Source organism: Trachurus trachurus (genome assembly GCF_905171665.1).
Source record: "Trachurus trachurus genome assembly, chromosome: 5".
Classification (NCBI taxonomy): Eukaryota; Metazoa; Chordata; class Actinopteri; order Carangiformes; family Carangidae; genus Trachurus; species Trachurus trachurus.
In genome coordinates, this window is record NC_139896.1 from 21850723 (window position 1) to 21865679 (window position 14957).

Below are 14957 nucleotides of genomic sequence, written 5' to 3' on the forward strand. Positions count from 1 at the left end.
CTCACGTTTTGAAATGACAATCAATCTTCACAGCTGCTCCCTCATAGACACGTACCTCTAAGATGACGGTGCAGATGAGTTTAACACACTGGATGATGGAGTCCTGGCTCCCCGATATCGTCACCTCTCTCTCTGTGGAGTTGGGGAGAAGGTCGCCTGCCACCTGCACCTGGGCACCTGTCGTCTATACACAAACACAAATACAGTATTAACACACAAGTGGTGATTTTCTGCATCTGAGAGTCAGGCTGAACAGAAAACTGAGAGAGAGAAGGTCTTGTGTCACTCTTGTGTCAAAAAATCGATCGATAGAATCAATAGACACAGCGAATAAAGAACAGTCAAAGTGAGTAATTTTACAGCGTTTAGTGAGTATCCTGGAGTCATCCTCCTCTAGAATCAAATAATTCAAGATTTCAGGTCATCTGAATTTAATTTATTCACTAAATATTTGTCTCCTTCAGGCCTCAGTTAGTTAATTCATGTTGCTATGGAAAGAAGCTTGTGAGCGACTGACTGCTACTTTTGTTCCTGAACAATGACTTTACTGAGCTGCCACTGTTTTCCAGTTTTCAGGGTCTTACTGTTCCTGCTCAGTCCTTGGATTTTAAATATGAGAAGCAGAACTGCTTTTGTCCAGTGACTTTTTTTTATTTGATTTATTGCACAAGGTTTCAGTCTGACAAGCAGTTCAAGACATTGTCATAAAATAGGGAATCATCTATTGTTCTCTCTCTTATCTCCCTGCAAAACTGTGCAAACATACAAAGCCTATAATGAAATCATGTGAAACTGAAATCATCCCAGCGGAAATAATCCACCTCCTCCACCCCTCACCTCTCTGATTTCCTTGATCTTGGAGCCGCCTTTGCCGATTAGGGAGCCACACTGACTGGCCGGGATCACCAACCGCAGGGTGACTGGAGGTTTGCTGGTCACTGTGCCGTTGGCTACCAAGGCTGCCAGGTCCTGAGTGAGAGAGAGAATGAGGGAAGGGGGGTTACACAGGTCTTTAAAGTGCTCAAGGTATTTCCTGATGTGTGGCTTCATTGCTCAGTCTGCCGGAGGAAACACAATAAATGCTGTGTTTCACTCCATCGTGTTTAATCAGTAACATCTGTCAGGGTGAGGGGAAGGATTAGCCCGGTGAGGGCTGTGGTGCAAGAAAACAAATCACAGTTCATACAAATAGATAGAGAAATTGTAATGTTTGCTTGACTAAATGTAACTGGGAGAAAAATACATTTAATAATAAGGCTGAAATATGCACACAACAGAAGATAGTCAGGATTAAATCCTCGATTCTTTCTTGACACTGTCTAGTCATGATTTAAATACTTTTTGTATGACGTATACTTTAGAAAGAGAGCAGTAGGCCTATTTGCTGTAATACTGATTTCAGCCCCAGAATACTAATATTAATTTACTAAAATATCTTTGTAAGACATTAATATATTTTCCCTTTCTTCTCTGAATATAAAGGAGGAATGATCATCGCCAAAAAAACAAATGATTAAAAATTAAAGCACTTGCCTCTCAGAACTTTTTACTGATAAGAAAAAATAAATCAATAAATAAAACTTGAAAAATACTAAGTTGTTTCGACAAGGTACAAAGTCAGTTAAAGGGATAGTTCAACATTTTGGCAAATTGGCCCATTGCCATAATCGCTATAGTCATAGCAGTAGGTTCGTTACCTTTAATTGTCGGTGTAAGCTATTTTTAGAACGGAGGAGCGGAGCGTCAGGCTGCTCAGGGCTACGCTATGGAGGCTAATGGAATTTCTTGGTTTTCCTCATCAAACTCATCAAATACAAAATCCCAAAACTCCAAAACGCTTTCGTGGACAAGTTGTGACCTGCACAATCACCACGCTATGAGATAATAATGGAACGTTACGAAACGGAGCCGTTTTCGAGGTAAATACAGAGTCTGCTTGCTGAAAAACTGTCCCTGAACGCAACGCGCATCAGCGGTTTTGCATGAATTTACCTCTAAAACAACTCTGTCTCGTAACGTTCCATTATTATCTCATAGCGTGGTGATTGTGCAGCTCACAACTTGTCCACCACAGCCTATTGGAGTTGTTGGGTTGTGTATTTGATGAGTTTGATGAGGAAAACCAAGAAATTCCATTAGCCTCCATAGCGTAGCCCTGAGCAGCCTGACGCTCCGCTCCTCCGTTCTAAAAATAGCTTACACCGACAATTAAAGGTAACGAACCTACTGCTATGACTATAGCGATTATGGCAATGGGCCAATTTGCCAAAATGTTGAACTATCCCTTTAAGTGAAGACTACAGCAAACTAGATCTCTGCTAAAACACAAACAACCACTCCACACTTTAAAACTCAGGGAGCCATCTTCATTTGAACTGCGTTGCTATGGAACAACTTGGACCTCAGTGTATTATCTCAGCTATTAATAACAACAAACACAGCAATGAATGTATTATTTTATACCAGTGACTGCAACTGTTTGCCAACTACAAAAGGAAAAGATGTTTAAATATATATGTGTATAAAAAACAGGACAGGAAAAACAGTTCAGCATGACAGCGTTTATCATTTCCACACAGTATCATGTTGTGTCGTCAAACAAAAAAGTGCAAAGTGCATGACGAAAATAGACACAGAGAAAGGTTTTAAAGCAATAACTCCAGCTTTTGATGCTTCCCCCTAATCCAGCTCCTGTGTGTTCGACTGGAGCTCACAGTCGCTCTTTAACTCTCCCGGTGGATCCTCGACTCTCATCAATCATCATCATTATTGATGAGTTTTCATGTTGCGTAACTGTGATTTACTTGTCTGTCATCTCTGGAGCCCCAGCACAGCATTGCATTTTGGGATTTATGGCCTAAATTAGTGCACATACAACCCACCTTTTTTTGTTCTAATACGAGGTTACATGTTTCTATGAGTTTTGGACCATGTTTGATGCTCACAAACATCAGCAGCTGGCTGAGTTAGCTTAGCATGAAGAAATGTTTAAAATGGATTAATTGTCCATTTTTATGTATACATTTCATTTTGTTCTATCTTCAAAGATTTAATTGAAGTTATGGTGTTTCTTGTTTTTGAATGCTATTTTCATGTTTTGACACTTGACACTTCAGCTAATTGTTTTTTTTTAACTTTTTCTTAAATTTCCTTACATCTATTACACTCAATTATCTATGACACTTGGGTTTTCTGTCAATCAAGTGTTCATGTAAGTAAAGTGCAAGTAAATGTAAATTTTACATAAAGACAAACTGACTCTTGTATTTTCATACATTAAAAGAAAAGTACAATTTTGAGGTTGCGCAGGTCAGGCGCCAAATGTCTTCAAGCCTCGCCCCTCCCCTCGCCGCTGTCGGGTCGGTGCTCCAGCCAGTGGGAGGTTGTTGACTGAACATACGACTTCCACTCTTGTCTGTCATTCCTTGATTGTCAATGCAGATCACAGACTGTATATTTGCCCTGGTCAGACGTCTCTGTCACAGACTCCCTCTCCGACCTTGACCCTCTCTTTGTTTCTCCAACTCTCTCTCTCTCTTTCACACACACACTTTTACGATGTAAATGTTTCTTCAAGTCAGTTACATCTTGTATTATTGATTATTTGCATTTCCGATTATTTGGATCCATATTAGCTACCACCAAAGTAGTCACTATTCTTACTGGGTTTCATCAAACATTTCATCATAATTTCAGAAGACACTGACATTAAAGGTATAGGGTTGGGAATTCTGGAAAAACGGTACTAGCAGGCCACATTTTGAAAATACAGTCAAAAGTCCCAGCCCCTTTCCTCAGACTGCTCTCTGAAGCCACACCTTCACCTTTCCGCGAACGTGGGCGCAGACACCCAATGCACGTTATCAGAGCTACATTGCCACTCACAAGACTGGAGTGTGGCACACTTGCTGTTATTTTCAGCATGAGCTGCTTTACAAATGGCACCCCATAGAAATTCATGTAATTCACATGACAACAGTTCACATTAGCCTTTCAGGTTTAAAACTTAATATTAGTTTCAGTGGAGCAGCTCTGGTTTAGGGGGTAGAGAGGCTCATCCTGACTCACAAGGTCAGTGGTTCAATCGTCAGTTTCTCTAGTGCCCTTGTTGTAATGTCTATGAAGTCTGCCCCATCAGTGTGCGAGGAAAAGCACTGTGCATAATATGGTTTATTGTGGAAAGTGTTTTGAGTGTTGGAGTGGTGTTGTACGTAATGAGACTACATAATTACAGTCAATTTCACATTTATTTTTCTTTCATTGCACAACATGCAATGAAATGATTTACGGCTGAATAGCTCTGTAAGGTGAACGACATGTGACAGGCTCCCTGTACTGTCTTCTATCATATCTGTGCGCTGTGTTGGAAGAAAGCTCGGACATTTTCACCCGACAGTAACTCCTTACATTCACTGATAGACACACAATGACACTGTTCACTGCTACTTGAGATCGCACACTGTTATTACTGTAAACTCTCTCGCTCATGAAGCTGTGCACAGAGTTTTAACACAGCACAGTGGGGCTTCTCAGACAGCTGTCAAACATCTGCTGATAAGCAAGATGTCAGGATCGACTGGAGGCATCCTGACTCTCCTCCTGATCTCAGAGAGAAACTGTTCATCATCTGTGTTCAAATGAAATGTGAGGAAACGACCGCAGCAATAACCTGCTTACCCCTCTATGATACCCACACAGCCCCATCTGTAGTCAAGCTTTTGAAGAGATCCACGGTGATCAAGGACAGAGAACAACAGGTGAGCGAAGCAACATCCAGCTGTGAGCGCTTTAATCAGCCTCTGCCTGAAAACCTGCCGCTGCGTCTGGCCTGCAGTCTGCAGCTGAACCCACAACACGCTTGTCCTCACCTCTCTCTCACCTCTGCCCCTCTCCACGACCCTCAGCTCCATCCTACCATCTCCTACTGCTCTTTCCTGTCCATTAGTCAGAAAAAAGCTTTTTTCCTTCTCTCACTTTTTTAATTGCATCTTTCCTTCTCCCCTTCAGCTCTTTCTTTCTTCTTTATTTCATTTCCTAACTCTCTTTCCCTCTCCTTCTCCCCCTTTTTCTCATTACATATTATCTCCCTTGGCTGCTTAAATCACACTTTTCCTGTTCGTATCGCTCTCTCTTTCACCCCCATTCTTTGCTAAATCTCCCTGTCTCTATCCCTCTCTCTTTAATTAACTCAGGTAATAAATGGTGGCCTAAATCACCTGGTCTTAATATGATTGGTTCAATCATATCAATCAGCACCGTCTTGTCTGCTCTGCCCATCACGCGAACATGCTCTGAATAAAATGACTCTCTCGCCGCGCTCCCTCCCCTTTTTCTCTCTGGGAATATTTAGCATTTTCATTCACATCACCACGTCATGCAATAAAAATAAACAAAAAAATCTCTCACAGATGCTTCTTCCTGTTGTGTTGCATGTTCTCGTCACAGTAATTGACAGCCAGCACTGTCCCACTGTTTTGTGATGCTATACAAAGCTAAGCCAAAAAACGAGACATTCTAGGGACGTTTAGGGACAAGTTGTCATACTGAACAATTATAAGATGTCGTATTGTCATATTTCACCACTGTTAGCGTTGCAGGGATAACAGCTACATCAGTTAATAGCAGACACATGTTACTATTTTTATAAATTTTGGACACACTGGCTCAAAAAATAGCTGCAAGAAACAGACAGAAATGTCAAAATGCTGTCACCATCCCCTCCGTCTGCTGATGCCCCGTATGAAACCGTTTGTGTTTGTGGCTTTGGATGTGAAAGATAGTTTGGGGATTATTTTGAACAGAGCCGGCTGCTGGAGTCCCTGGTGTGTTGCTTTGGATGAATAAAGATGTGTTTTCCACCTTAATTTCTCTAAAGTAAACTGCAGAAGAGAGAAAGCACAGCCATAAACACCATGCAAAATGACTGTTCCTCGTTTCCGAGTACAGCTTTCTCTGTCCTCCGTCTTTCCATCTGACTCTCATTACAAATTTTCTTTAATCCTCACTACATCCTCTGCTCCTTTTTCAAATGCTCTCTTAATTTATTCCAGAGTATATCACTCGTCTAGTTTCTCTTTTGAATATCTTACACTCGGTTCGCTTTTATCTCATCTTTTTTTACTTCCTTTTCTTAACGGTTTCTCTCCTTTGACAGCTTTTCTCTTCATCTATATGGATAGATACTTCACCAGCCATTCTGCTTTTACCTTTTTCTTAATTTGTATTAGCATTGTCTTAGATGTTATCCCTCTTTGTCAATACATGCAGCCTCCCCCCAACTCTTTTTTTCTCATTGATTTGTCTACTCTAGGATATTTAAAATAGAAATGTCAATTTCCTCAAGCTCACGCTGACATCTTCAAATGTTGTTTTTTTATCTGACCAAAGTAAACTAAATTAGAGTTTCCAGGTGTAACCTTCGGGAAAAGCATTACGTGTGGTGCAGTCAGCATCTGTTGCTCACATATACTGTACTGTGCACCCTGGGCATTGGCCAGGACAGTGAGGTGACTGTCAGAATGGAACAGAAATTCAGCCTTGTATTGAGCTTGGATAAAGCCAAGTTAAAGATTAACAGGGGAAGAAGAAGGAGCAGTCTACCTTCTTCTCGGCTTGATGCAGTGTTTGAATGGGATTGATTGATTAGCAATGATGGTAAGTGCATGTGGGGTTGTCTATAGACAATGGTAACACTGTGGAATCCACACGCAGCACACGCATGAGCACCCCATCTAACCCAAGACCGGGTCAAGCATAGAGTACCAAGAACAAGACAAGACCAAGGCTTTAAGGGGGTCGAGACCAAGTGAAGACCAAGTGGGTAAGGGTTAGGTTAGACTGAGTAAAAATGTAGTCGATTCCAAGACAAGACCCCTTGACCTTGACCTTGACCTTGGCCAAGGTTGGGACCGGTCTTAAGTACCACAACATTTTACGAGAGTTACCTTTAGTTCCATAAACTTACACAGTTTGTCAAACATTGTATGTAGACCTGTGCAATTAATCACAGTGTGCTATAATTGTATTCTTTTTTTTTTTTTTACAGAAAATGTGCCACACCATTGTTGTGCATTGTCAGAAGTGTTTGTGGACTGACATAATATGTTTGTTCAGTACACACCATCAATTTTAAAGTCAAAATGACAATTCACATTGAAATCCAACTGTAATTGCAATATGATGTTTTTTATATGGTTTCACCAATGATTCATTTTTGGCCTTTATTTTTATTTTTATTGGGACAGTGAGAAAGTGACAGAGAAGTTAAAGACAGAAAGTATAAAGTGGATGACAAGCAGCAAAGGGCCATGAGTCAGATTTGAAAATGACAGTGAGAAGGGGAGTGAGAGTCCAGCCGGGTGGGAGTCGAGCCAAGTAGAGAGCGGAAGAGAGGGAGCAAGTCAGAAAATTCACCCTGCGCCTTTATGCACAAATTAGTTCTGGCTGGTAGAGACAACAGAGAAAGTCAGAAAATCTCAATTTAAATTTTCTTCAAAGTCTTATTGGTACATGTAGGGTGCTTCACATTCTCACATATCACACCTTTAAATCCTGAAAATATTCGGTTCTCTTTTACATAAAAAAAAAGGAGAACTGGAGAATAAGTCAATCCTTTTGCTTGAAAATTATACAACAATTAACTTGGTGATTAGTCGACTAATCTTTTCAGCTCCACAAGAGCGAGAGCAGTTTTCCCTGACAGCACAGACTTGTCTGAATTTCACAAACTCCAGCAGCTCTTGGATCAGATATTAGGAGTGTGAGTGAAAGCTCTGCTCTATGTATTTGCTTTACTTGCAGCTTCGCCTGAGAGGTCAGGAATCAGAGTAAAGCAGAGAGCAGAAGCATTGAGGACAGACACTTGAGCCTCTGTAGGTCTTATGATTGATGCTGCACACACTCTCTCTGATTACACTCCTTATTTAATTCCCTGATCACACGTTTCCCACCTCTTTTCATAATCTCTCTTTTTTTCAATCTCATTAACTTTTTATAGCACCTACTCTCTGCCCATCTCTGTATCTTTCTCATTCTCCTGACTCTTTTTTTAAACCCCTCTTGCTCTCTCCATCTTCTTCCATCCATCTCTCACAGTTTGCCTATTTCATAGTGTTTTTTTTAAATAATCCTTTAAGCAACTCATCCACCACTCTCCAAATCTCCGCTCTCTCCGCTCTCCAGACTCCACTCCACTCGTCGCGTCTATCCACTCCTCCCCCCTTCCCATTTCATATCCATCTTGTTTTCTTTCATTAGGATCACTAAGATTTACAAACCAGCTGCCTGGATTTAATTTCCCAGCATGTGACATGTTCTTAAATGACAACAAGACACTTCAATTCTCCACAGCAAAAACCACTTCGGTATAATTCGGCCAACATGGAGCTAAACTAATTCTGTAGGTAAATCATCAATTTTCATTGATTTTCTATCTCACTTTAAGGTGCTGACACAGTCTTTCCCCCATGACTTGGTGCACACTGTTGCCATATAAACTGTATACATCTATATATACAGTATATATATACACAAATAACCACTATGTTTACTGTGGCTGTGAAACGAGACTGGCAGAGTGAATTTAAATGCACTTTTATGAGTTTGAACAATGATTGGATACACAGCATGCACTAGGGATGGGTACGAGTACTTGTAATTTATTAAAAGTCAGTCCATAATTTTTTGCCAAGACTAGAAAAATGAATAACATGCGGTCAAGAACTGTACAGCACCACTCTACCTGTGGACCACCTGGACTCTGAAGACCACCCATGGCATGACCAGTTCACATCTTTGAGGTAAGGGTTCCCCTGTGTGCAATCTTCAGGAACTCAAACACCACACGTTGTCTCTGGGTTTTAATTGTCCATGTGGTTTTGGTTACTTCTACTTTTTCAGTTTTTATTTAAAACCCAACCGTGTCACGGACCATGTGGTAGTTTACTTACTGCATGTTATCCTCTCATGTAGAAATTTGGTCAAACCTGCTTGTTTTAAATGTGCTGCAAAAATAATGTGATTTCATTTAATAACCCTGTTTGTTGGGCACAAACTGAATACATTATGGAGCAATGAATTTTGCATTACCAAATGACTTCTACATCGATTTAATACCAAAAAATATGTTCAGGTTCTGTTATTATCTCTGTGTGGTGCTCTGGATCCAAATCATCTTCTTGTGCACAAGGGGTCGACAGCAAACGAGGCAGCAGTTAATGTTTGTCAATTGAAGTGATCAATATAAGCCCCACTGTTTACTTCGTGCTAATGCTAAGGCTACATTTTCTCCAGTTGCTGCTGCCTACGACCACACTAAACACCATGGATCCGTCAGTGAGGTTAGCGTCGCCCTCGAACGCTCATCGATCGTTTGTCCACGAAAGAAGAGAAAAGTCATTGTGTTCCTTTTATTTTTTTGGGGTTTCAAATGTGTCCGAGTAATGGAAGAGTGAGAGGCAGCCGGAGATGTACAGATAGCGCAAAGTGCTAGTTTGAAATTCCCCATGGGGCACACTCACTTGTAGGTGTGTGTGTGGTGTGTGTATGTGTGTATGTGTGTGTGTGAGGTCAGACAATCCCATTAGACATATAATAGATGTCTCCCTGCCAGAGAGCAGCCATGTTGTAGAGAAGTAAAGGTTACACACTTCACTCCGGACCGCCCGGGAACACCACTGGGAGCTCAGAGGTGTGTGTGTGTGTGTGTGTGTGTGTGTATGTGTACCTCCTCCAGTTTGAACGTGATCATGGTGAAGGCTCTGAACACACAGTCCGTCGGCCCTGTGATGGTGATGATCCTTTCCGGACAGGAGCCCTCTGATATGTTGATCCTTGCGCTGCTCTGTGGGTCCAGACAGAGATGGAGGGAAGGAGGGAAAGTGGGAGGAGAGGGATTGTGGGAAAATTATTTTTGGGGGGAGGGAGGGAGGGAGGGAGGGAGGGAGGGAGGGAGGGGAGGAGGAGGTAGGTAAGAGGGAGGGATAAGGAAAGGGAAGGGACAAAGGGAATGAGGGGATAATGCAAAACAATGAGGAAAAACATCAGGAGGTAAGGGAGGCAGGTGGGGAGCAAAGTAGAGGTGAGTCATGATGGGGAGGGAGGGTTGCGTCGAAGGGGGAGGGGATATGGAGGTTAATGGAGAGAGGAAGGGTAAGGGAGGGGAGGAACAGAGGAGAGAGAGAACACATTAGTGGAGGGTGGGATATGTGGGCTGAGACAGAAGAGGAGGAGAACCATTTTCGCCACACTACTTCCCGCTCCCTAAAGGTGATTCACCTGTGATGCAGGAGGAGAGAGGGATTACAAGGAGGCTGGAAGAGGGAGGAAAGAGGAAACGGGGGAAGGAGGCAAGGCGGATGAGAAGAGCAATACAGTAAATCAAGGTTTTAAGGAGGAGGTGGAGGGGGGCAGGGGTGCAGGAAGGAGTGCAGAAGAGGAAATGAAAAGGCGATGAGAATATTGGGGAGATTAGGGAGAGAAAGATTAAGATGATTTTGAGGAGGAGGAAGAGGGAAATGGAGGAGAGGAGAGAGTGTGGGTAGAGAGTTATTAAAAGGAAGGAAGGAAGGAAGAAAGGAGGACAGGAAAGTGAGGGAAAGGGACGGGAGGAGAGGAGAAGAGATACACAAGGTGGTGCAAATATTTGAGGAAAAATAAGAGGAGAAGGTGACGATAAAGAGGTGCAGTAATAACCATAGAGGATGGATGGAGAGGAGGAAGGGTGTCAGGAGAAAATTGAAGTTTGAGTTGGGGTGGGTGGGGGGATAGATAAACAGAGACGATAAGAATCAGAGCCTGGTGCTGGGTTTATGGGGAAATGAGGGTTTGACTCTGGACTCTGGTTCATGAGACTTTAACTCTGGTTTCAAGTGTTCTCATCAAACTGTCCCTGCTGCACAGCGTCGCCCACAGTCTGAACGCTAACACACAGCCTGTCCTGCGAGAGACAGTTTAAAGAGGGACTACTATGCAGGTTTTTAAACTTAGCTACTGTATGCTACATTTTACCTTAATCAAACAGCTTTTGAGTAATTGTGATGGTTAAATAAATGACTTGTAGTCACAGGGAGAATGGAGGCTCTCTGCCTTCCACAAAGTGTCTCTTGGGTGAAAACCAACCTTGCAAGATCAGAGCCTCCGACTCGGTGTCCCAGCCCTCATCTCTGTGCACCGCGACACAAATCTCTCCAATAATCTCTTGTTTATGACAGATAAGACTACACAAAGATACAAATCGGAACACTGCACATTATCCACCACTGCATGGATTGCTTTCTCACCAGCTTTGTCAAAAACAATGTTTTGTTTAGTTCATCACTTCAAGAAATGTGTGTTAGAAAATATGCATCCAAACAAGCCGGTTGTAAGAGTAACTGAGGTGAACAGAGATGACTGTGATCTCATGTCAGAAAGAAAGAATGAAAGAGTCCATCCGTGACAAAGTATAAATGTGACCTGTGACCTAGCATCCACACCACACCTGATCTATCCATCCATCAATCTCCATCCATCCACCTCAGCTTGGATGGATGGATGCATGGATTTTATCAGGTGTGGTGGTGTGGATGCTAACGTTGGTCTGGTCAGAGGTCACATTTCTACTTTGTCAAATTCTGTGGTTTAAACTTGCAAAGACACTTGACTTGATGCTAGCATGCTAACATGCTGTTAGCACTGTTACTGTGAGTGTGTTAGCATTCAGACTTCAACTGCAGCCTCACTGAGCTGTGAGTGTAGAAGAGGTCTCATTAAAATCTGTCTCTCACTGTGGATGTGCAGCATTAACTCACTGGAGCACACCTCCAACACTAATTTGGATTATCTGTTGAATTGTGCAAATGCATGTGTGTTTGAGCCAAGACTTTCTAAACCCGTTATCTGTGTAGTGTGTGTGTGTGTGTGTGTTGATAAGCACACAGAGTATTCATATTTTATGGTACTATTTTGTGCGCTGTCTCCGCTTGTTTTCTCCAAACAACACACCTGCTTTTGTGCAACTGTGTTTCAAATTGTGTGTGTTTAATAGCGAGACTTGTCCGGTGCTGTTCCCCCAGCAGCCTCTATAGACTGCAGTCTCCTCATTGTCGTGAAAATACAACACAAGTGTGTGTGTGTGTGTGTGTGGGGGGGGGGTGCTCTTTCACCTTTTATTATCTCAATAAACATGTATTAGCTGGCATCTCCCTCTGCTCCGCTGTTTCTGTCTGTCTGTCTGTCTATCTAGTGTAGGACCTGGCGTAGATTCTGATGTAAATATCAGCGTGTGCCAAGTGTCACGCGATTTGTCGCGAAGTGTATAGGTTGCCGATTTCGGTGTAGAACTGGCGTGGCGTTGACAAATTTGACGTCTGAAAATGATCGTAATTTAAATGTCACGCCCGATATATTCCTGCTTAATAATCATTCTGACACAGCCGCACTCACTCCTGCATGTTCTACGCTGGTTCAGAGCTGGTGTGAGATTTCTGCGTACCCTACTGTACGCTCACGTTCAGATAAATGCCGATCCTGGCGGTAGATTTGGCGAACACATTTTCTTGGTGTACGCACATTTGATAAATGAGGGCCAGTATCACCATTATCTCCTCCTCTCCTCTCTTCTCCATTCATTCATCCACCTCTCCTCCCCTCCCTTTTATCCTTTAATCTCATGAGTCTCATTATCATTAATTTATTGATACGTCCTCCCGCTGCTCCCCGTCCATATGACGGTCCAGCAATCACTTCTCATATGCGTCTCCTCTCCTTCTGATCCTCCCACTTAACCCCCTGTGCCATCAGTCACCCTCGCCAACCCTACTTCTTCTTACCCCTCCCTTTATCCCCTCCATCACCCCTCTCTTTCCCAACTTTCTTTGCTTTCTATTGCGATTTAATCCCTCTCCACCTGTTTTCTCTGCCCCTCATCGAAGCCTGAAAGCAGGTGAGTTCCTTGTTTAGTTTCTTATTTTTTGTAGTTTAGATTTACCCTGTGAAGCTTTTGAGTTTGATCCTTCCTGAACTGATTGGCCAGCTGGCTAGCAACACATACATACATACAGCTATAATTTGCCAGTGCTGCCTGAATTTCACGCTGGATTACACAAAATCATTTAGATCAAACTCTTTCAACCCAAGGATAACTTAAAGCAGAAGTAAGCGATCCGGTCGTTTTGGCTAATGCTGCGTTCCAGGCAGGCTTTTGAAACCGTAAATTACAGCTTCAAGTCACAACTTACGACTTTGTAGCGTTCCAGGCAACCCACTCGTGTTTTTCCGACCTGTTTTACCTGTGAAAGTCACTATAACGGCCACTCGTAACTTCCGACCCGTGAACTCGTACCAGATCGAACTGGTACGACTTCACAGGTCGGAAAAACACGAGTTACGGGCTGCCTGGAACGCACCATAACAGTCCTCGTCCCTACGTCACCACATTCACGCGCATCCCTTGGCTGCACACACAGCCCTGCATGCCGTTCTCTCTCCTCATTGGATAAAAACTGTAGGATACGAGAAAAGTTTTCTCCTCGGCTCAGAGCAGAGCAGAGTGACTGACAGACCCGTGTTTCGGTCCAAACACTCTATGTAAGTGATTGCTGTCGGAAGATATAACTATTTAAGACTTATATTAACACAAATATATCGCTTACTTCTGCTTTAACCATCAAAATAAAACTCACAGACCATCCAGCTCTCCAAATATCCAGAGAACCAAAAGGGTCTACTTCTTCAACAGCACGACTAAAAATGTTAAAGGCTCAGTGAGTAAAATAGAGTGAATCTAGCATTTAGATTCTAGATTGCAGAGCTCACTTGCTCGCTCGCACTCACCCCACCCATCGCCAAAGTGATGGCGGCCTCCAAGGACAAAAGTTGTTGTTTACCACAACTGTGACGACTGGGAGTATTTCAGGAGCATCAACGATGAGGTGAGGATCTAAACCATTTTACAATATGTCTGCTGTTTCCTACTCTTTCTTCTTTCCTTCTGCCTTCTTCTTTGTTGGTTGATTTATGAACGCAAACCTTGCGAAACATGCTCTCTGGCTGGCTGGATTTTCCATTCGGGCAGCCGTACAAACATGGCGGTGCAAGATGGCCGCACTCTCTAAAGCAATAGTATAGTATATGCAAAGTATGTGTATTATTATAAGGCTATGGAAACCAAACAAAGTTTATTTTATAGCTATAATACACTTATACAATATATTCATGGGTAGTATATTCAGATTTTGCCAACATACCTTAACAATTACTACACACTGGACATTTAAGTTGTAACACTTAGATACAGTGCTCCACAGAGAACAGCTGGTTTGATTAAATTGATTATTATCCAAATAATAGGCAGAATAAGAGTGTATTGTGTACATATAGTATGTATCTTTTCTCCTAATTTTAAAACTTTAAACTAAAATTCTGTTTTAAACTCAGAAGTTTACCCAACCTGAAACCTGCCCTAATACTTGTGTGTTTTTCATTTTTTATCACACATGGCTTTTTTATCACACATGGCTGAACTAAAGTCAAATAACTGTGTGAAGAAGCATTAAAGTGGTGTCGATAAGCAGCACTAGATTTTCAAAGTGTCTGTCCTATTCTTCTATCACATTAAGAATGAACACAAAGCAGATAATAATTAAAAACCTAAAACATTGTTTCATTTCGAGGCGTCTTCCAGACAGATTCTTTTAGGTATTCACTCACTGTTCTCCAAATCTTTCCAGTCACTTTCTCCACGTCTTTCCCCTCCTCTCTACCCCCCACGCTTCTTGATTTTCCCCTCCCACTTTAATGAGTGAGACATGCGGCAGTATGTTGTGTTGCTGTTGCAGCGTGGAGCGGCTGTCTTCATTACTCTTCATTTGGAGTGGAGGAAGGATGGACAGCCATGTCATTCAACTGGATTACTCTGCTCTGTTCCGCTTTATTAGAGAGTCATGCTGCCAGGGAGTCTCTCTCTCTCTCTCTCTGTG

General features: G+C 42.4%; 1 protein-coding gene across 1 annotated transcript in view; it reads right to left on the minus strand.

Annotated features, from left to right (window-relative positions):
• pcbp4 (poly(rC) binding protein 4) overlaps positions 1 to 14957 on the minus strand; it is a gene marked incomplete at its 3' end in the record, with an annotated part of 67533 nt that overhangs the window by 41347 nt on the left and 11229 nt on the right. The window contains exons 4-6 of the mRNA XM_083971635.1: positions 9725 to 9841; positions 838 to 969; positions 56 to 184 (exon numbers count right to left, since the gene is read on the minus strand). Of these exons, the coding sequence (XP_083827761.1) occupies positions 56 to 184; positions 838 to 969; positions 9725 to 9841 (378 nt within the window). The remainder of the gene's footprint in view (positions 1 to 55; positions 185 to 837; positions 970 to 9724; positions 9842 to 14957) is intronic.